Source organism: Carassius auratus, chromosome 32 (assembly GCF_003368295.1).
Source record: "Carassius auratus strain Wakin chromosome 32, ASM336829v1, whole genome shotgun sequence".
In the NCBI taxonomy this organism is placed as follows: Eukaryota; Metazoa; Chordata; class Actinopteri; order Cypriniformes; family Cyprinidae; genus Carassius; species Carassius auratus.
The window spans coordinates 14,884,880-14,909,242 of NC_039274.1; the positions used below are offsets into that span (position 1 = coordinate 14,884,880).

The following is a 24,363-nucleotide window of genomic DNA, read 5'->3' on the forward strand; positions in this document are numbered from 1 at the left end:
AATAAAGAGTGCCAAGATAGTAAAAAGCTACATTTAGTCGATATATTTTAGATATTTTAAATGGTCATTGACATTAGTGATAAAAGGAGGTTTAACTCTAATTCACACACTTATAAACACAGAAATACAGCATCAGTTATGGATGATGGTGTTGACTGCATGGGAAAAGCACTGGGGCTGTTCTTAGATCAAGCAGTTCAGACACTCACCCACAAAGCTGGAGCTGGGTCTCTCTTTTTTTCCCCCACTCCCATTACAAGACATTCAGTAATGAACAATAACTATCAGCACGTAGGCAAACCCTTAGCACAAGTGTTCAGTCTGCCTCAAACCACAATGTTAATAAGACTGCGGAGTGTGGACCAAATGTCAGTAAATCTACAGCATTGTGCAAATTCATTTGTTCGTAAATAAAACATATATTTGCATTTATTAAAAATAAACACATTTATTAATACATTAACATTTATTAATTAAAAATACATTTACATTTATTCATCCAAAGCAACACTCAATGTTTATGCATTTCCTGTGACTCTGTTGTCGCACCATGCTCTTCTGGTTAAGCTACAGGGATGCATTTTAATAAATGTAGCAATAACAGATAAAACTACTAAAATCTGTGATTTTTGTTCCGGATGAGGGGAAAACTTGCCATGATTAGAATGAACTGAGCAAAACAAAGTGCTGTTTCCATGCACAAGGAATAACATTTGAAGTTAAAATATTTGAGGATGAAAATAGAGGTGTTTCTATTTTATCAGACTCGGCTGATTTTTTACGATCCAAATTTGATAAAGCTTTATTGACTATTCTAGCTAAAATGGGAAAAGTAGAAGGTAAGTAGAATGGGAGGAAGCAGATTCCACAATGTCTTATTCCCAGAGCCGGACAGTAACGGAGTACATTTACTTGAGTACAGTACTTAAGTACATTTTTGAGGGATCTGTACTTTACTCGAGTATCATTTTTGGGGAGTACTCATGACTTTACTCAAGTACATTTGAGAGGCAGATATTGTACTCTTTACTCCGCTATATTTCTATCCATAACCGTAAGTACCTGTTACTTCTTCGGCCCCGTCCACATGGAGACGGAGCTTACCCCAAATCCGATCTTTTATTTTCCTCGTCTCAAAAATGAAACCACAAAACAATGTAGTATACATGCCAGACCAGCATGTGGTGCTGTAATTCTGCCACAGAGATACACTTCAAACGGAGAAGACATGGACTATGCTCATAAACCTTGCGTGTAGTACACAAAAGAATGCAACAATACATTTATTAATCTACATTTATTAAACGCTGATTCCATGTGGACGAAACGCCTATCTGATTAAAAAAATGTGTCTTCGTGTGCATGGAAAAAAAGGAAAAAAGAAAAATCTCGGAAACCCTCTATTTGTTGTTTCCCTGTCAAACGTGATTGGATTGTGCAGGCGCCACTGATTGGGACAGCCTATCAGCAATCACATTCAGCTTTCCGCCAAAGACTTCATGACATTTGATTGAATTGAAGTACAGTACACACACACACACAGAGTTGTCACACACACATATGTTATTCAGCTGAAATATTTTCTCCTGCCTTTGCCTGTATGTCAGTGTGAGAGGAAAAGGCTTAATACTGTCTCTCAAATTAGCTGAATTTAATTTTTCCTTCTTTGTACACTGACCTAAAAACAGCTGATTAGCTTTATTATTTATAATAAAATGTATTATTATTATTATTTTCCCTTCTATGCTGCGTGTATAACACGGTCAGGTTTGGAGGTGTTTCAGAACATTGCTTTATTGCCTTCTTTGCTGATTTATGTTTATTGATTTGATTGATGAAAAAACATAGAAACTCACATGTACACACAATTTTTAGCTGAATTTTCTTTTCTGATATTACACATTAATGTAAGCTGAGCATTTGCTTTGATGTTCTTGAGTATGCGGTGTGTTAAACAGTCAGGTTCAAATGTGGGTTCAAAAAATCCATTAAACTCTAGCAGAGGTTTGTCAGAGCATTGCCATTGTGCTATTGCCTCGTGGGCAAGTGAGAAATGTTAAAGGGGGGGGTGAAATGCTATTTCATGCATACTGAGTTTTTACACTGTTAAAGAGTTGGATTCCCATGTTAAACATGGACAAAGTTTCAAAAATTAAGTTGTACGTTTGAAGGAGTATTTCTGTTCCAAAAATACTCCTTCCGGTTTGTCACAAGTTTCGGAAAGTTTTTTTCGAGTATGGCTCTGTGTGACGTTAGATGGAGCGGAATTTCCTTATATGGGTCCTGAGGCACTTCTGCCGGAAGAGCGCGCGCTCCCGTATAGCAGAGCACTGAGAGCACAACAGACTTCACTGATCAGAGCGAGAGCGTCGCGAAATGTCACAAAAGGAGTGTGTTTTTGGTTGCCAGGGCAAGACAACCCTGCACAGATTACCTAAAGAGAAACAGCATTAAGGGACCAGTGGATGGAGTTTATTTTTAAAGAGCATCGACGGAGTTGTGCAAGTGTTTTTGTTTGTTCCCTGCATTTCGAAGATGCTTGTTTTACAAACAAGGCCCAGTTCGACGCCGGATTTGCACATCGTTTATTTCTTAAGGATAATGCAGTCCCAACGAAAAAGGGTCACGATCGTGTGTTGGAACCGCAGGCGGTGAGTAAAACTGCTTCAAATATCTCTGTGTTGTTAACTTAGCTATCGGCGTGTAAGCACATAAAGTAAACAACATGCGATGTTGTCATCAAACTGCACTTTCCACATGTACAGCTTGTACAAATGTAACCCTGGGTTAATTTCTACATGATTATTTTTTATTATCATTTGCATTTTATTTATCTGTTTATTTTATGCAGAAATGCGCTGCTTGGTGATGAGAGTTTATTATTAAATCAAAGTGTACCTGTTCAGAAATGGTAATATCTTTAAGTTGTATTTGGTTTAAGGTTATTGGCTAAAAACAGCTTGATCCCGCCTCATATCAGTTATGGCAGCTGTGATTGGCCAGGGCTAGTGTGAGTGAGGAGGTGAAAAAAGAAGGAGAAAAAAAGCATGTTGTCGGCATGATAACAGAGCGCGCTGGTTTTATTTGTGTAAAAATATAGTCTTTACTGCATTATTTAAGTGTTAAGCTGAATAGTATTCTGTTGTGAAGTCAACACGATCACACAACAAAGTCAACACGACGATTCGGAAGAACTGTTAGTTTATTGCTTGATCGCTATCGCAGTAAATTGGACTATTTATGTTACTGGTGAGAAACTTTACTCAAGTTTAACGTTATCCCTTACATCGGTGTGTATGTGAGAGCATCAAAGGTGATCTAAGTGATTACTAAGAACTGTTAGTGCATCGATTGAGAGTGACGGAGCCACTGAGGAGGAATCCAGATAGCGCTCCTAATCGCCGAGTGGTTAGGAGTTCCTCTGGCATCGCGGGAACATCACAGAGCTTCCTAAATGATGAGGGTTTCACGTGGATCGATCTGACGGGTGACGGGAATCGTTAACCCTTGCCATTTACATTCAGGTACCCTTTGTTTATTTTATTTGTGCTCTTATTGAGTGAAGCGGCCATTTTACGTTTCATTCGGCCTCAACGCACACAAGCAACGTTTCAGGCCTGCAACGGGGGGGGGGGGGGGGGGGGGGGTGTGGTGGGCCCACAATAAGTTGTTTATTTTGAATTAGTGGAGGATATAACAGTTTAATACTCTGTGATTCATTGGGTATATTAATCGAGTGTTGCAGTTTAAATACTTGACTGAAACTGAAGTTCATTTACATAATCTTACTTTATTTATGTACTGAGTTTACATAGCTATACCAGAATTACATTGGTGTGTTGATTTACATTTAGTGAAAACAAATTTGTACTTTGTGTATAATTTGAGTTAATTTAAAGGAGAATCATTAGCCTTATTTCTATGGAAGTTTAAAAGATTAACCCTTTAAGTGCCTATTGTTGTGCATAGAAGAGTAAATCAAACACTGCATTTGAAAATTCTAATTTATTCAGAAGTTGATTGAATTCATATTTAATTTGATTTGATTTTGTTAATTCTGTTTATTTTTCCCTTTTAAATAAATCCATTGTATATTTCAGTTATAGTGTGGTCACTTTAATGGAGTAGATAGGTAACTGTGGTTGATTGATATTAGTTTGCAGAGATCTAAGTTGCACTTTACAAGAGGTGGTGTGGAACCAAGGGTCACAGATTGATTGTAATATCACGTCGAGAGGCAAATAAACGAATCTGGGTTCAAGCGTCCAGCATTCCGAAGGATAGATACATCTAGGACAGCAGGGGGCGCTACATAAAGTGGGGGCTCGTCCGGGATTGATCCTTGTTCAGTATACTGCTTGAAAATCAGTAAAGTGCTAAGAGAGTATTATCTGCAGAAAAGTTTAGTTTATGTGGATCAGGCAATTATGGATGTTGATTACTCTGTCTTACAAGCTGAACTTGACAATTGGTGTCAGAAAGCAATAATTGATCAGAAACATGCTGTGCTACTGTTGGGAGTGCCTGCAGATGTGGAGGGGCCACTCATTGAGGAAACTATGCAAACAGTCAAAGCGTTAGGAAGAGTGAGAGTTAGGGATTGTAAAGAAGGGCTTACTCCAGGGTTTTTACTTGTGCTATGTGAGTGCAAAGAAGTGGTTGATCCTTCTCGCGTGCCTGAAGAAGTGATACCTGAAAGGGGTGGGGCACCTTGGAAGATGATTGTAGCGAAAAGTGCTGAGGGCCCGCCTGCTGGGTTTGCTGAGAAATTATCAAAGCTGTTAACACAAGAAGGAAAGTCTTTCACTGATCTTCAAGCTATGTTTTCGACGCCCAGCTCTAATGCAGGTTCTCCAGAAGCAATAATCCGTGCAGTGGGTGAATTGCTCGAAAAAACCTCAAAACCTGTCAGTGATGGAGGTGCATACCGACGTTTGAGGATCTTTTCAGGTACTGTTCCTACTCCAACAGGGGAAGAGGCCTTGGAGAGTTGGATGGATCAAGCTAGAATGATGATCGTGGAGTGTGAATGCTCAGAGAAAGAGAAGCGCCGACGTATCATTGAGAGCTTGAAGGGTTCAGCCCTGGATGTTGTGAAGGCTATCAGATTTTCAAGCCCAGATGCAACTTCTCTTCAGTATCTCGAGGCTTTGGAGGGAGCTTTTGGAACTCCTGAATCAGGAGAAGATTTATATTTTGCTTTCAGATTACTGAGGCAGAATCCTGGTGAAGCTCTTTCTGATTTCTTGAAGAGAATAGAGAAATCCCTGACCAAAGTAGCACAAAAAGGTGGGTTACCCTGGAAGAATTTGGACCAAACAAGAGTTGAGCAGCTAATTCGGGGAGCTGTTGAATCTGACTTGTTGTTGCTTCAGCTGAGGTTGAGGGAGAGACGAGAAAAGCCACCTACCTTTCTAACTCTTCTGAATGAGATAAGGGAGGCTGAAGAAAGCGAAGCTGCCAGACATAGTCTGGGTTTCACTGTAAAGCCAGTTCCCCGGCCACGAGAGAGACAGAGTAGTTCAGCTGTAGTGAGAGAATTGAAAGCTGAGATTGAAGAGCTGCGGACAAGAGTGGCAGAAGGACCTTCTAAAGTAATTGTGCCAGAGGCGATGTTGGAGTCACAGCCCATACCAAGTAGGAGAGGAGGTGACGCATCAGTGGATCCAGAAGTACACTCACTAAAGAAACAGGTGCAAAGACTAGAAGAGCAGTTAGCTTCACTGAGTGTTAGGCATTTGCCACAGACGACAAGAGATCCACGATCACTGGAGCAAGCTGATACTTCTGTGAAACCTAGATTTGAAAGGGCTAAAGAAGATTACTTCTGTTACAAATGTGGGGAAGATGGCCACATTGCTCCGAAATGCAAAGCTCCTGAGAATTACTGTCTGGTGATACAGAAGCTTGTGCGATCATTACGGAAGGCTAGAAACGAAAGAACGGATCAGAGTAGTAGTAAACACACCAGTGATAAAGCCAGCTTTTCCCGCAAAAGCCAGACAGTTGTGGCTGAGAAAAGTAGTCTTCCTGTAGGGTTGGTGGGTCCAGCTCTGACGATTACTATGAAGATCAATGGTCAGCCCTGTGAAACCTTACTAGATAGTGGATCGCAGGTCACTATCATCTTTGAGCCATGGTACTCTGAAAACCTGTCATCAGTACCCATTCAGCCTCTATCTGGTTTGTCTATTTGGGGCCTTAGCACAGTTAGCTATCCCTACAAGGGATATGTCTTGGTGGATGTTTCTTTCCCTGCTTCTGTCATGGGCGTAGAAGAGACTGTTTCCATCCTGGCATTGGTTTGTCCAGAGCCAGAAGGGCCTAAACAAGTGCCTGTGATTATTGGGACAAATGCAAGTTTTTTCCAACGTCTGATTGGACTTGGCACAACTGGTCATGAGACAGAGGAGGCACACACATTAAGGATTCGGTTTCACAACTCAGAACAAGAATCACCTACAAGAATTGACATACCTGCTGGAGAAGTAAAGTGGGCAGGTCCAGGTGCTTGCGTCATACCATCAAAAGGAGAAATGTGTGCTGTTTGTGCAGTTGAATCACAAAAACCGCTGGAGAAGGAAATTTTTATGGTAGAAACCCCTTCAGATGATATACTGCCTGCAGGACTGTTCATTCTTCCAGTTGTACTGCCTTCTTCTGCTGTAGAAGAGAACAAATTCAAAGTGTTGATTAAGAACGAGACATGCAAAGAGGTAACAATACCATCTGGAACAGTCTTAGCGCATGTGTATCCTACAGATACAGTGACTGTGGCATCAGTTACCCCGACAAAAGCCAAGACAATTGATCCAAAAGTGTTTGATTTTACCAAGTCCACCATTCCAAAAGAGTGGGAAGATCGATTTCGTCAGAAACTGTCTGAGAGGGGTAATGTCTTTTCTCAGGAGGAATGGGATGTGGGACTGGCAAAGGACGTTAAGCATTGCATCCGTCTGAGTGACACTAGGCCATTTAGAGAGAGATCTCGGCGAATTGCTCCAGCTGATATTGATGATGTCCGTCGACACCTAAAAGACCTGTTAGCTGCGGGGATTATTAAAGAATCCCGAAGTCCTTATGCTTCCCCAATTGTAATTGTCCGTAAAAAGAGTGGAGCAATACGCATGTGTATCGATTATCGGACTTTGAATAGCAGAACTCTTCCTGATCAGTACACGACCCCACGCATAGATGATGCATTGGACTGTCTTGCAGGAAGCAAGTGGTTTTCAGTCTTAGACCTGAGGAGCGGCTACTATCAAATAGCCATGGCTGACGAGGACAGGGAGAAGACTGCTTTTATATGTCCTTTAGGGTTCTATGAGTTTGAAAGGATGCCACAAGGAGTAAGTGGAGCGCCTGCAACATTCCAAAGACTCATGGAACGTGCAGTTGGGGACATGCATCTGCTAGAAGTGATAGTGTACCTTGATGATATTATTGTCTTTGGGTCCACTTTAGAAGAACACGAAAAGAGGCTTTTGAAAGTCTTAGACCGTTTGGAGGAGTATGGTCTAAAAATCTCACTGGATAAGTGCCAGCTCTGTATGTCTCAGGTCAAATATGTGGGCCATATTGTCTCTGCTGATGGTGTTGCTCCTGACCCGGAGAAAATCGAAGCAGTCGCAAAGTGGAAGGTGCCCACAGATGTAAAAACCTTAAGGTCATTCCTAGGATTTTGTGGGTTTTACCGACGGTTTGTTAAAAACTACTCTGGGATTGTGCGACCCTTGACAGAACTCACCAAAGGGTATCCTTCAGCCAAAAGGGGTGGAAAGGTCACCACAGAAAGAAAGTACTTCAAAGAGTCAGAACCATTTGGTGAGCGGTGGGGCAAAGATTGCACTGAGGGCTTTAAAACCATTATCCACTGTCTTACCCATGCCCCTGTCTTGGCATTCGCTGACCCTTCCAAAACCTATGTCTTACATGTAGATGCAAGTGGGAATGGCCTAGGTGCAGTACTGAACCAAGAGTATCCGGAAGGACTTAGACCAGTTGCATACGCTAGTAGGAAACTGAGTACAACTGAGCAAAGGTATCCTACTCACCAACTGGAATTCTTGGCACTGAAGTGGGCCGTAGTAGATAAATTTCACGATTACCTTTATGGGGTAAAATTTGTAGTTAGAACTGACAATAATCCGCTCACTTATGTTCTGACTACAGCTAAGTTGAACGCCACAGGTCATCGCTGGCTAGCGGCATTGGCTACATACGATTTTAGCCTTCAATATAAGCCAGGACGTTATAACATCGATGCAGATACGTTGTCTCGCTATCCTTTGGAAGGTGGGTCACCTGATGGTTGGACTGAAATATCCCAGTCAGGAGTAAAAGCAATCTGTCAGAAGGTGACAAGTAACAAAGATGAGGGATCTTTCTTCAGATTGGTAGATCAGTTGGGAGCCGAGTCAAGCATTGTTCCGCCTGTTTATGCATGTTTTACACAGTTGGAGCTGGGAACTCTGAAACAGTTGACACACGCTGACCTTGAGTTGGCTCAAGACAAAGATCCAGTCATTGGACCAGTAAAGATAGATGTGGAAGAAGGAAAGGTACTTACAACTGGTGCAAGTGCTAACCCACAGATGACTCTATTACGGAGACAAGGTCCTAAGCTGGTCATCCAGAATAAGCTGCTGTACAGAGTGTTCATCAGTCCCTGGGGGAAAGAGAAAAAACAGCTTGTTTTACCTGAACAGTTCCATAAACAAGTTATGCATTCGTTACATGATGATGCAGGACATCTTGGAATTGAGCGGACTACAGAGCTTCTGAAGGACAGATTCTACTGGCCACAAATGACTTCTGAAATCGAGAAGTATGTCAAAACATGTGGGAGATGCATAGCCAGAAAGACATTGCCTCAGAAACGCGCTCCTCTGAGTAACATCATTAGTGATGGGCCAATGGAACTTATATGTATTGATTTCCTGTCAATAGAGCCAGATTCCAAAGGTATTGCTAATGTCCTGGTCGTCACTGACCATTTTACACGCTATGCCCAAGCCTACCCAGCTAAGGACCAGAAAGCAGTGACAGTCGCAAAGATTCTCTGGGAGAAGTTCTTTATGTATTACGGACTTCCAGCCCGCATACATTCAGATCAAGGGAGAGACTTTGAGGGTCGACTTATTAAAGAGCTTCTGGGAATGCTGGGGATCAAGAAATCAAGGACGACACCTTATCACCCTCAGGGAGATCCACAACCTGAACGATTTAATAGGACACTACTCTCCATGCTGGGAACTTTGAATGCTGCAGAAAAGCAAAAATGGAGCCAGCATATCAGCAAATTGGTACATGCATACAATTGTACTAAAAATGATGCTACAGGGTACTCACCTTACTTTCTTTTGTTTGGACGAGAAGCCCGCTTGCCAATTGATGTGTGCTTTGGTACTTCTTCAGAAGAAGGAGAAGGACAGACATATCAGAAGTATGTCGAAGAACTGAAGACAGATCTTCAGAAAGCCTACCAACTAGCTTCTGAAACTGCACTAAAGAATCATCAGAGAAACAAACGTCTCTATGATCAAAAAGTGAAATATCAAAGCATAAGGCCTGGAGACCGTGTGCTTATTCGGAATCTCAGTTTCACAGGAAAGCACAAATTGGAAGATAAGTGGAATTCTGCCCCGTACATTGTTCTTGAAAAGCTTGACAATTTGCCTGTATACAAACTCAAATCAGAGGAAGGAACTGGAGGAGTCAGGACAATGCATAGAGATCATCTCTTACCTATTGGAGAATCGGTGAGAATGCCCAAACCGGATAAGAGACAAGAAGTTCCTCAAAGGCCAGTCACTAGGTCTAGAGTTACAAAAGAGCACAAAGAAACATTGAGAGAGGAAAGGCTATTGGAAACTTCTGTAACTACTGATAATTCCTCAGGAAGTGAAGATGAAAACTATGGGTACTATTCTCCAGACCGGTCTAGACAATGGACCCGGTTAATTCCTGATCTCCAGCACAAGCTTGAAGTTAAAGAGGATGAAGTAACTGCCCACACAGACAGTGAATCTCAATGTTCTGGGGATGAGGAAATGGTGGAGGACACCTGTGAAAACGAGGATTCCAGAGAAAATATGCATCCGCTTGTAGACTCAGTGGAGGAAGAATTTTCAGAAGAAGGAGTAAATAGCTCTGAAAATGCATCAGACTTGGGGGCCGAACCCATGGGGCATCGTCCTAAAAGGAAGCTGAAACCTGTGTCTAAGTTAAGCTACGATGAACTAGGCCAACCTAGTGAGAGACCCGTAACCGTTGTGCACAGAGGAATAGTTATTCATCTGACAGATTCCTCAAGGATTGAACTTTGCCCTTCAAAAAAGTATCAAACCCCATCTAAATGTGCCAGGAGTACTAGAATATGTGCTAGCTCTGAGAATCGACTTATTATTTATATTTAAGGTCTGTATACTCATGGGGACATGAGAATTTCAGAAGGAGGAGGATGTAACCCTGGGTTAATTTCTACATGATTATTTTTTATTATCATTTGCATTTTATTTATCTGTTTATTTTATGCAGAAATGTGCTGCTTGGTGATGAGAGTTTATTATTAAATCAAAGTGTACCTGTTCAGAAATGGTAATATCTTTAAGTTGTATTTGGTTTAAGGTTATTGGCTAAAAACAGCTTGATCCCGCCTCATATCAGTTATGGCAGCTGTGATTGGCCAGGGCTAGTGTGAGTGAGGAGGTGAAAAAAGAAGGAGAAAAAAAGCATGTTGTCGGCATGATAACAGAGCGCGCTGGTTTTATTTGTGTAAAAATATAGTCTTTACTGCATTATTTAAGTGTTAAGCTGAATAGTATTCTGTTGTGAAGTCAACATGATCACACAACAAAGTCAACACGACGATTCGGAAGAACTGTTAGTTTATTGCTTGATCGCTATCGCAGTAAATTGGACTATTTATGTTACTGGTGAGAAACTTTACTCAAGTTTAACGTTATCCCTTACATCGGTGTGTATGTGAGAGCATCAAAGGTGATCTAAGTGATTACTAAGAACTGTTAGTGCATCGATTGAGAGTGACGGAGCCACTGAGGAGGAATCCAGATAGCGCTCCTAATCGCTGAGTGGTTAGGAGTTCCTCTGGCATCGCGGGAACATCAGAGAGCTTCCTAAATGATGAGGGTTTCACGTGGATCGATCTGACGGGTGACGGGAATCGTTAACCCTTGCCATTTACATTCAGGTACCCTTTGTTTATTTTATTTGTGCTCTTATTGAGTGAAGCGGCCATTTTACGTTTCATTCGGCCTCAACGCACACAAGCAACGTTTCAGGCCTGCAACGGGGGGGGGGGGGGGGGGTGTGTGGTGGGCCCACAATAAGTTGTTTATTTTGAATTAGTGGAGGATATAACAGTTTAATACTCTGTGATTCATTGGGTATATTAATCGAGTGTTGCAGTTTAAATACTTGACTGAAACTGAAGTTAATTTACATAATCTTACTTTATTTATGTACTGAGTTTACATAGCTATACCAGAATTACATTGGTGTGTTGATTTACATTTAGTGAAAACAAATTTGTACTTTGTGTATAATTTGAGTTAATTTAAAGGAGAATCATTAGCCTTATTTCTATGGAAGTTTAAAAGATTAACCCTTTAAGTGCCTATTGTTGTGCATAGAAGAGTAAATCAAACACTGCATTTGAAAATTCTAATTTATTCAGAAGTTGATTGAATTCATATTTAATTTGATTTGATTTTGTTAATTCTGTTTATTTTTCCCTTTTAAATAAATCCATTGTATATTTCAGTTATAGTGTGGTCACTTTAATGGAGTAGATAGGTAACTGTGGTTGATTGATATTAGTTTGCAGAGATCTAAGTTGCACTTTACAAGAGGTGGTGTGGAACCAAGGGTCACAGATTGATTGTAATATCACGTCGAGAGGCAAATAAACGAATCTGGGTTCAAGCGTCCAGCATTCCGAAGGATAGATACATCTAGGACAGCAGGGGGCGCTACACAAAAAAAAAAAAAAACGACATTAAGTGCAACTTAGTCATTTTCCAAAACCGCTAAGCAAATATATACAGTTTCCGTACATACCACATAGAGACGTTGTTGCTGATGCTGCTCTTGTTAAATTTCAGCCTCTGGATCTGATTCTGGATCATAAATAAACGGCTGAATCTGACTGTTAGCCGTGGTTTGTTTTGGATGTTTTTTCCCTCAAGGTAAGGTCACAGCTTCCAGACGCGCTCAACACAAAAGCCTACTGGCGCTCGTGATTCTTTAGCTCCGCCCACACGTCACGCCTCCAGTCGGTCGTGTTTTTCTGTGAAAAATCGGTACAGACTATCTTTCTCTTATGAATATAATAAAACTAAAGACTTTTTGGAGTTATGAAGGATGCAGTACTACTCTATAGGTACTTAAGATTAACAGGAGATTGAGTGAAAACGAGCATTTCACCCCCCCTTTAAATAAAGCAACATAAGCCCTATTCGGACGGGACTAGTTTCCCATGGGGTCGTTAGAGAAATCTGCGTTTCACAGACGTACTTGGTGATTTTAATCCTGTCCGAATCTGCCACGTCTGTGTTTTTCTCACACAACCTCTGTGATAATTCCAGAGCAAATTACCTACCGTTTTTCAGCAAACTCAGTGATCCTCTGAGAAAACTAATCCCGTCCGAATGCAAATGTCTGTGATTGCCGGTGATATTTTATTTCAAAACGCGTTTCCATGTGTGTTTTGGCCAACGTGAATTACCATAGATGCTCTTACCGTGCGGATGTTTGATATATTTGCTTAGCGGCAAATAGATATTAATAAAAAAAATAATACAAATAATAAAATCAAGAGCAAGATCGCGTAAACTGTTAATACTGGCTATTATAATATCAGCATCAGGTAAGATTACTCACGTTCATTTATGTACTCAGTTACATAATTTTTTAATTACATTTAATTAAAAAAAAAAAGGAAAACACGTTAAACTAAAGGAACCACACATTAACATGGTTTTGCTATACTAGCCATTTAGTATTTATTGTGTAATAAAACTAAGGCAATCATTCTGAATGAATGCAATGCACGCATACAGAGCGCGTGATCTCTGTGACGCCCAGATGCACAAATCAGACCCTCCCACCTCTGTAATAAACACGGAGATACTAGTCCCGTCCGAATTGGTACATGAAAATCACAGACGTCAGGTGGTAAGAATCGAAACTCAAACGTATACGTAGTTTAGAAAACTAGTCCCGTCCGAATAGTGCTATAGTTAAAAGATGAAAATGACTTGATTTTTCTTTCAATTCCTGTTACATTCTCCAAGGTATTAACATTAACAACATGTAGGACGTTTCTGTTCATAAATGTAAGCACTGTGGCAGAAGTAATGCAGTATTTAAAAAATGTAATCTTGTACTCTTTATACTCAAGTACTTTTAAAAACAAGTACTTCGCTACTTTTACTTAAGTAGAGATCTGACTGTAGTACTTATACTTGTACTTGAGTAAAATTTAGCAAGGGGTGTACTCTGCTCTGCTTATTCCATTAAATTGCTAGAATCTAAAGTTAATCCCGCTGAAATAAAATGGCTGTTAAAGGAATTCACAATATTTTCATTATTTTTAATACTCTCATACCCATTATACTCTCATTTAGGTAGTTTTTTATTTTATTTTTTACCAGACAGTTTCTGGTAAAAAAAAAAAAAATATTTTTGGTCATTTCCAAAATTCAGACAGACCATTTAAATGTAAATTTATCATATTTAGAGTAGTAACATTTAGGGTTTTCTTTTCTTTTTTTTAGTTTGTAGAATTATTTCTTATTGTTCTATAATTAATCCAGTCCATGTGATGGTTTGTTTTCTTTGCTTTCTTGTTAAAATATTTAAACTGTCATTTCATTATAAAATGAGGTTAACCCTTTGGAATCCTGCAGTTTTCTAATAGCAAATCACAAGTTTGAAGCCGTGCCAGCTCTGGGCCTGGATAAGGACGGATATTGCCTAATATTAAGAGCAAAAGAAAGACCATCCAGTTTCTCCTCACTGAACCAGCTGCAGATGGACATCGCACAGGGAGACTTTTTCCATTGCAGGCATCGCAAACCTCTCGGTTCAAGTCTCAGAATGAAGAGCATCTCAAACACCTGAGTCCTCAGGATACAACCTCCACCAACCAGCTCTGGGGAAGTCACAGCTCTTGGGATAATCCGCAAATATAGCACAGGTTCATCGCTCCCCTCATCAGCATTAGGATGTCCGCCGTCCAAAAGGATCCACAACACCAGACTGCCAAGCCATAAGACGAGTATAGGATATGACCCCATTTTAAGAGTTGATCTCCGATGGATTTATAATACAAATGCGAACAGAAAGCCAATGCAAACTTTAAACAGTCATAAAAATAGGGCAGGGTGTCATTCACTTTTTTTTTTTTTTTATATGGACAATGACACCGATATCTTGACTTCGATACTGGTTCCTGAATGACAATTTTTTTTGATACCAGTTTTATGAAATCCATTTTAACAACATTACATTACACATTACCTCATAAAACACATACATTTTTTCAGTTTGTTGAGGTTATTACACACTCAAAAACAGACTCCCGAGCCACTGCACAAAGGAACAAAAAAGCACAAAGGAACAAAATGTCACCAACACAATAAATTAGGGCAAGTATTTTGAATAGTTTTCAGTGCAAAATGAACATTTTAAGTCAGTACATGAGGCTCACTGCTGCATACTGAAGATCTTTAAATCACTCTGCAGTTCTTCAAAATGAGCATGTCTGCTTTTCCAGGAGACAGACCTCTCTTCACTGATGATGCCCCCAGGACTAATGTCCCGAGGCTATACTTACACTAGTGCGTTTCGGTTTAAAACGCATTGCTTAGACAGAACCATAAATTATATTCATTTTCCACTGATTTACATGATCTGATGATGAGAATTAGCTGCTTCTAGCACCGTCTGTCTTTGATTTCTCTTCCATGACTTCCTGCCTATGTTTTCTCTTATTTACTTACAGAAGCATTAACACATTGGTGTTTTATAGTGAATGAGGCCCAGGGAGTTTCTCATAAAAATGCTCATGAGCACTAAGTATGTGTTTATGCTTTTCAGCCCTGCAGATCTGAGTGTTTTTGTCTGTTTTCTGCTGAAGTAAATTTCCCTCAACCAACAACACACACACACACACACACAGACACACACAGACACACACATGGTTCCAGTTGCAGAAACACTGAGTTAGTCAGAGCCCACACGGTCCTGTTAAGGCTTGCATGCAGCTGAAAACACCATTATAAACATGAGTCTGGAATTTATGGGCTTTTTTTTTTTTTTTTTTTTTTTACATTTTAGCAAAAAATGAGCAGGCAGTTTGTTAATACAAAAAAAAGAAAAAAGAAAAAAAAATAGAAAGAAAAATAGAAAAAAAGATTCAATAACCTTAGTAGTAGCCCTAATAGCATTAAATAAAAATGCAAAAATAAAAGACAAACAGACGGTCCCTCCCCAAACCCACACTATTAATTGAGTCAGCGTTGCTGCATTGGACTGGTGGGGATGCTCAAACAAACAGACCAATGTTTTGAAAGTGCCACTGGCCAATTGGTGTTAGCTATTTTTGATGAAATATTAGCGCCCTGGTACAAGGGTGTGGTGTTTTGTTTATGCTTGTTAAAGTCTGGACTGTGTGTTTGAGAAAATAATATGAAGAAAGACAATATCAACATTTGCAAAGACATACTACTCTTTCTGTGAACTTCTAAACTGCACCTCATTTAAACACTGAACAGAGAAGTGATAACCATACTTAGCTGTACAAGGGGTACACAAAGTAACATAACAATATAATTCAGAATAAATCTGTCCAACTCTGTCATGTTTTGAAATTCTCCATAATATCTTCTATGATTCTAGATCAGGGTTTCTGATGTCAAGAACCTCCTATGATGATCCCCTTGTGAAGAACCAACTTCATAAAATATTTAGGTAGCTCTATGTTTTCCTGTATTAAATGCATTTCTACTGTGTGAGCATAAAATAGCATGTGTTACATTATAAACACATCAAAACATCCACTACTTTTCAAAGGTTTGCCGTTGGGTTGATGTTTTTGAAAGATGTCTCTAATGCTCATTAAGATTTCATTGAATTGATTAAAACAGTAAAACAGCACTTTTGTAATATATTATATTTATTTTAAAATAACCGTTTTCCACTTTAACCCTAAAACGCATTACTCGGGTCTTTAGCAACCAGCAGTATATAATTACTGTATTTGCATTATTGTAAGGGTTGAGGATGCCTAGTGCTCAAGTGCTTTTGAGTTTGCTTGAGTGAACTGAAACTTTCATTCCCATACAGCTATCCTCTGCTAAACCCCACACAGTGACACTCCACACACACGCACACATGAATGTACAAATCCTGAGGGACACATTTACAACTTCTTGCTATTCCAATCTCTGCCTCATTACCCATTTCATCTCATTTACACTATAGGCTCTGTTCGAAAGTCACTAGATGCTCTGCATTCAGTACAATAAATCCTTTTAAGTGTCACGAGAGCATTATAGCATCTACACAGCTTCTGTTTTTTTCAAGGAGTAAAAAAAGCATCTAGTCTAAACTTTTTAACATGTAAATGCACAACTGAGGTTAATAGCACACATAATCTGCTGTTAGTCGGCTATGTTTGAGAATAGTTAATTGAATATGTTTGTGAAAGAATAACAACCACTTCAGAGTGGTGCAATTAACTTTTGTCGAAAAATTATTAGCTAAGCTATGAAGAAAAGGACCTCATACTGAGTAACATTATTGCAGCCCTGGAGAGAAAGAAAGAGAAAGATGGAAAGAGAAGCAGGGAAGAATTGATAACAAAAGCACCACAGGAGGCCTGAAAAGCATTGTAAGCATGTGATACACACAAGACCCATAGAGCACAAAAGACAACTACTGGAAACATCTGTGACTTTCACCAAGAAACTCTCTTTCTCCTCCCTCTCTCCTTCACAGCTGTATTCATTGAGGGCATGCGGTGCACTTTTTAAAATGTGATTCAGTCTGGTTAAGGTCGAGGCATACTTTTACCTTCTTTTGTGGCAAATGTAACTGAAAAATGTTATATTAGCATCACTGTTCACTCATAAAGTGCGATATTAGTTTTTATTAATGGATCAGCGGATGTATGGTTGTGTGCATGAGAACAATGGTCAGACAGTGCAATCAAACCTACCCAGAAGGACCCCTCTATCTTTTTCTTCATAGTTCTAGTCATGCTATCTTTGCATTGCATGCATGCATTCCTTTTTGGACTATCTCTTTCTTAGCTTCTCTCCCACTCTCCTCCCAGGATCTTCCAACAAATGGCCTTCTCCCTCTGCAGCAGTCACTTCTGAGAGACATGAAGGTCAGTGGAAGTTTTACTGGCTGCCTCGGCAGGGCATGTTTTTTTGTGTGTGCGTGAGTTTAAGTGTGTTGGAGGCCTCTGCTTTTGGCATTATGATGGATGATGAACTTAGAGCCAGGCTGTGTATTAGAAACAGGCCGTGCATCAGTGCTATGGTCAGATAACTTAATGCCTATTTGATACCAGGAGGCCTAGTTCTGTCTAAACCAGGGGTTGGGAATGATGAACTTGGAGGGCCTGTGTCTCTGCAGAGTTTAGCTCCAACTCTAATCAAACACACATGAACAAGCTAAAGGTCTTCAGGATACAAGTATGCATTTTTTTTCCCAGGGTCGGAGCTAAACGCCGCAGGAAAGTGGCCCTCCAGGATCAACGTTCCCCACCCCTGGTCTAAACAGTGTGTGCATGAGGGGGGGGGGGGGTCTATTCATTGCCAATTAAGCCAATCAGAAATAGCAAATGGCCAATGAACAATCAACATCTCACTGTCTCATACTCACACATCGGTCACACCTACAGACTCCATTCAAACAGACTGCAGGTAGTCTTATTCAGCAAAAGATTTACAGAAAAGGAGAGAGGGACAGAAAATATGCAGGAAGGAAGTGCAACTCTAATGACGTCCAGATGGAGCAACCACAACTATCTGTTACTAAAGGACAACTCCAATAGTCCTATAATTAACACTTGACATATTCTCAATATACAGATTTAAAGGATAATTTCCTTATTCTTAAAGGGTGGAAGGAAAAATAATAATAACAGGATGTTTCAAGAAAACATTTAATGTCCACCTATCAATACTAAGCTTAAATGAACATTTTCAGAGCCAGTACATGTCCAGCACATAATTCAGACCAGACTCACTGGAGACAAAAACTAATTAACTTCTTGGCGTATTATGATAAGAATGACACCAACTACTGGCAACCCTTTTAACACTATGAAATGACAAAGAAGAGGGATCACAGTAGATCGTTTTATACTACCTGATAGACACACTCTAATCCTTTATAAATATCTGCTGTATTCTTGACTCACAAGAGATTAAAATAATCAGATGTGTTAATGTGGCATCTTTCTATAGAGAAGTGGGCAAAACCTGTAATAATCAGTAATTATGATTGTTTCATGCCGTTTGTAATCACATGTAGAAAACCTGCTAAGTGAACAGTCTAAACTACTCAAGTTTGTGTGTGTGTGTGTGTGTGTGTGTGTGTGAACATGAATATGGTACCTGTAATATATCTGTAGAATAAAATAATTTTTTGAATAGCTTTTACTGTAAGCATAAGTTAATGTATCAAAATCTGGTCCACAAATGGGGGATTCCACCTGTGTGACCTCTCACTTTGCTCCACCGAATTGAGCAACAATCTCTTAATATTGTTGTATCGGTAGTGAGATAAAGTATTTTCTGACACAGCACTGCTGATGGCCAGCACACTCTATAAATAAAGCTTTATCTGGGCCACGAGCCGAGAGACAGATACTTTATGTGTACAAGAGATGCACATCTCGACCACATGAAGAGATGAAGTTACCCGACTGCTCATGTGAGCTGTGACGGTTCAAGTAAAAGAAAAGCATTACTGGATACAAGCAGATAAGCAAGCAATCTAGAGATGCTCGGTGAGTTTGAGCTGCCAAGATGTAGTTTTATATTGCTGCCAGGGTATAACAGATTGATAATCCAGGGCCAAAGACATCACTCAAGCTCTGAGGTGGTCTACAGCCCAGGAGCAGCTCTGGATTCAATTTTCTGATAAGATATCATAGCTCTATACCACTCCCTAAGAGATTTCACAGTGGGGAGATGTACAGTGCCAAGGAGCAAAAACAATGAGAATTTGACCTGTGCAACTGCTAAAAAATCTCCACAGGGTAATGTTTTGCAATTTAAGAAGCTAACAGATTCCACACAAGAAACAAACTCTCAGACTTCAGGCTTTAAACTCCATATGGACTGAGATCTGAACTCAGACTTAAATACTGGAGGGAGTCTTCCTAATACATTTTGCTTTTTTTCCACAAAATACAAAAATGCTTTTTTTTTTTTTTTACTATTGTCATACTAACCAAAAAGAAAAAAAAATGTTATAGTAAAAAGTATAACCCTTAGGAAGAAATTGAGGGCAGAGAGAGAAAAGGAGAGCAGTCAAAGGGAGGATACAAACCTAAACCCAACCCACTGGATGAACTGTGGGGGCCCCACATTCCCATCATCTGTCCTATTCTATATCTCTGCAGTTTCAGAGCTGCTTTTACTGGTCATATAAAGCAGAGTGCCAACATACTCCTTTTAACAAATGTTAACCATAATAAATAATCCCCCCCCCCCCCCCGGTTGAGTTAGGGACTCTCTTTCACCTTATTAGAGAACCAGAATAAGACTTTGTCCCCTTTAAACTATCTTAACCCAAATAAATGTTCCAATTGAAGATATGACATTCCATTTATACAAAACTCTCTAGAATTAAAAGAAGAACTGAAAGTCATTTGGAGGGTTGACTGTGGTTCTCTACCAACCTGAACTGAGTCATCTGAACATGTTTACCATTCGCTCAGTCTCAGGATCTGTATCTGTATGAGGCAGGGAAGTCATGGTTATCACAATGGTGATTTAAATATATGATTACGTAATCTTTTACAACCTTTGGCCTACTTTGTTGTTTTTCTCTATCACACGAAATTTAAGATAAACTATTATGCAAAAACACAGACGACCACAACACTCAATGTACACACATGTGAAAAGCATTATGTCTTTTTTCTTTTCTTTCACAACTCACATGTAGTTTCCATCCTGCCAAAGCCTGTAAAGTAGGCTACAAACTAGGTCACAGAGTTCTGTTTCTGTTTCAGAATTTTGAATTCTTTATTAAAAACAAAAACATTGACGAGCAGCACAGATCTCAATCAAAACTCACTTTCAGATGTGCCTGACAGTCACTGACTCTGAACGAAAAACTGTTGAGCCGTGATAACCACCGCATGAACCAAGCACATGAATGAAGATGTGAAATTAAAGTTTTTATGGTTTCCCAATGTTTATGTAAAAAGGTGCGCTGATGAAGACTAGTTTATTCACTCTATATGCTTTAGACATGTTGAATGAGTCCACGTTTCACATCATTCTTGTGTGCTTTTAATAGGCTAACTGCGTACATGTTACATCGTTGCGTGAATACCTCAATGAAATGGTGAATCAGTTTTTGGACCAGAAACAAAAATAACCATTTTGCTGAAAATAATCAGACTTTCACATTTCAGCCACTGGTATTAATTTTGTGTTCCTTGATATGCTTTTTTTAATTGTCAAAAACCAGTGGCTGCTGATTTGCAATTTAGGCTATGCATCAGGACCATGGTTTCAGCTAAAAAATCTTCTTTGTTCTACTGAAAAAAAAAGTCACATAGCTATTTCTTGGATGGCCTGCTGAGAGTGAGTAAATATCAGAAAACTTTCATTTTTGGGTGAACTATTGACCCATTATCACACCCGCTATTGTGCTGTTATTCTGAAAATCGTGGAGATGTTCAGAAATACAGCTTGCGATATCAGTCTAAATAGTATCTCTATATAAGACAGAGACCCAGACAGACAGACAAAGGCAGGTTATAAGTCGGATGGGTCGGAACATGGAAAACACCTTGGAATTTATGACTTGAGGAAGAGTAAATTACTCCAGTGTAGGCTACTATCCTCTTAAAAAAACTGCATCTCTAAACGAAACAGAGTTCATGCTTTTATAAACATGATGATTAACAGTTTCAGTACAGTGTGTTGAAGCCTCCTGTGTCTCACGTTAAATAGCCTTGCGCAATCTGAAACGACACAGCAGAAGGCGATTAGAAACCCAGCTGCTCCAGTGATGAACAGGTTATGTGCTTCAGGGCAAAGTCAACGACAACAATCCTGCTCCACATAAAAGAAGCTAAGGGACAAGATTTCCCCACTCATATTATTTCTGCAGGAAGCGATAATACGTTCACATACCGCTTGTAAACAGCTGCTGATAAACAGCGCGTCAATGCATACAAACAGCTCAGAAAAACCACCCATAGCCTATAGTCATCGCATTATTAAGAATCAAATAGGCTAATGCGTAGAAAACCTCAAGCCCCATGAGTGAGAAATGAAAAAATATGCACTGACGTGTCAGCTTTTTTACGCATTCAGATGAGATGAAAGTACTCTATCAACTTCTTATGGAAATGCATTCAATATTTTAAAAGTCATATATATCAAAGGTAGCTATATATTTGACTAATAGACATAGGCTCAGGTCATGTTGTGAATGTTACCTGATTTCCTCATCCCTATCGCCAAATAAACTCCTGTCATGAATGCAGCGTATACTGGAGTCCACGAGCACTCACTCACCTTCCGCCGTTAGTTCTCCTCTGGTGATCTGGAAAACACTTTCCAAAGAATGTAAAACTAGAACAATTCCCACAAACACATCGAGCGTGCTTGAACCAGCCATATCAGATATCCACCGAGACGGATGTCCTCAGTTTCTTTTGCTCAGTCGTCGCCAAAAAAGAAAAGTAAGATAACGACAAACAGCGGTTGGTCCGTCGCTGAGCTTTCCGCGCTCCTTCCCGGACTCCGAGAGTCGCGCCCGCTGCTGAAGCTACTGCCCCACCGCTCCTTTGAAGTGAGGGCTCGCGCTCCCGGTTCTTGAGACTCCAGACCCAAACAAATCCTAGCAGAGTTCGAGATAGTCTAGAAAATAATCTCGTCCAGCTCGCCTCTCATCCATCCAAGCATTCACCACAAAACCAGGAGGTGTAGATGGCGTCACACATGTACCACCAATAGTGTCCTGACTCGGACTTGCACGGGGGCTCTCAGACATGAGGTGGATCTGGTCTTAGTGCAGCTTAGTTCACTGTTTCTTCAGGCATGAAACAAAACATGTCACACAACTTTATCTGCTATTCGTTTTTAAAATAGAAACAGTTACACTATTTTAAAGTCACAAGTGACGATCAATAATGTTCTGAACAAAAACATTATGCATACATTAATCTGCATGTAAAATTACTGATAAGAATGTATTACTATCAAAACCAAGGAAAAACTATTAAAATAATAAACAAAGAAAATGTAAATTATTTTATCAGGCTTTATTTTAAATATCTAAAGGTCTTAATTTATGTGCTTCTTATTATTCTAATAAAATATTAATGCTTAGGGTACACAATTTCTGCTGTAACTATATTTCATGTGCTGCAACACATTTTTAAAAAAATATTAATTCACACAAATTACCTCTGACCTGTTGGCTGCTTATAGTAGGCTAGTATTAAGACCACTGAACTATAGTAAGCATTATTTATAAAGACCACTGATCTACAATAAAATAAAAGAGTAATTAAGACAAAGAACGTTGTGTAGTGATTTATTTTAAATTTTTCATAACATAATCAAAGGCCTTTAAAAAGCCGCAGCATAAATTATGCCCACTGCTCCGGGTGCGTGTTCACAGTGTGTGTGTGTGTGTGTTCACTGCTGTGTTCACTGCTCTGTGTGTGTGCACTTCGGATGGGTTAAATGCAGAGCAAGAATTCTGAGTATGGTTCACCATACTTGGCTGAATGTCACTTCACTTTATTCAAATGCAGAGTTCAATGGGTTCAGAACTTTTCTTGCCCTGCCAAAAATAAATACATAAACAAAAATAAAAATAAAATTGCTATTGTTTTCTTTGTAAATAAGCTGCCATCTCATTTCACAATTCTAATTCCAATACCACAATAAACACTAACTATTAAGTTCAAACATTAATGAAGACAAGTGAACAGTCAGTAATACATTTTTTTAATTATCATAAATAGCACCGTTTTCAGGTACAGATATTGCATAATCAAATGTAAAATACTTTATGTGAAAATATAATAAATATGTTCTGTAGTGCACATATTTAGCAAAATACTCCTTTCTTATGGCTATTTTTCAATCTCAACTAACCTGCTATGGTCTTTAAAGGGCTTTCTTGAGGTAAATGTAACTGTGAAATAATTGTTCTCCTGCTGTTTTGACTGATAACTGATCGATATTATTTCTGAGGCATATATACATTTCGGTAAGTTGTACTGTATCTTTAAACAGAAAGTAACAGATGATCGGTTTACTTGAACTGAGGCGCTAAAGCGATCTGTCACGTCACATTTTTTTACGCCAAAACGGTATTGTCTGAATTTTGTAACAAAATGGACTGAACCTGAGAGCTGAGAATTGTAAATGTAATATATATAGTGAGTGGTGGCATATTACAGCTGGAATATCCTAACTTTTTGAAACAAAACAAAGCAGTAGCCTACGTGTATCATTACATTTCTGTCTCACCTCAGCAGTCAAGTCCCGCCCTGAGGACATCTTCACTGAAGTCTTTTGCCTTCCAGCAAATAATTTATTTATCTTGACACATTTGGTGGCATATGCCTCAAGTGCTTGTCGCTTTCTCTCTCTCAACGTTTGGCCCCTCCTTTACGCTTACATATTTTATTATTTAACATATTGAATTTCGTTGCAGTTGTAAAACAGCTGCTTTTCAAGGCTAGAACTTGATTCTGATTGCCCAATGAGCAGTGAACACGTCACGTCTCGCAGCTCGCATCAGCATCATGCGCACGGGTCGTTTTATATGTTCTTTATACTGCTTTTTGTAATGTTTTAAATAAATTATTGTGACTAACGTAAAAAAAAAAAAGCATCATGCGGCTTCATGAGAGAGACACATAAGGCCGGAATTGGACTGTACAACAATAGTACTTATAATAGTACAACCTATACTTATGAATATATTTGCGATAAATAATGATTTAAAAACAAAATACATAACACACTGGCCCAACCAGACCGCGGCCCACCGGGAATCTCCCGGTAGTCCCGATGGTTAGTACATGCCTGCCTTAGACAGTAGTAACTCAAC

The 24,363-nt window shown here is 39.5% G+C and overlaps 1 protein-coding gene across 1 annotated transcript in view; it reads right to left on the reverse strand.

The window, feature by feature from the left end:
- The window catches only part of LOC113051684 (plexin domain-containing protein 2-like), a 75,474-nt gene extending 53,209 nt beyond the window's left edge, over positions 1-22,265 (reverse strand). Inside the window, exon 1 of the mRNA XM_026215638.1 lies at positions 21,807-22,265. Within this exon, the coding sequence (XP_026071423.1) occupies positions 21,807-21,909 (103 nt within the window). The 5' untranslated portion in view covers positions 21,910-22,265. The remainder of the gene's footprint in view (positions 1-21,806) is intronic.
- Positions 22,266-24,363: the final 2,098 nt, after the last annotated feature.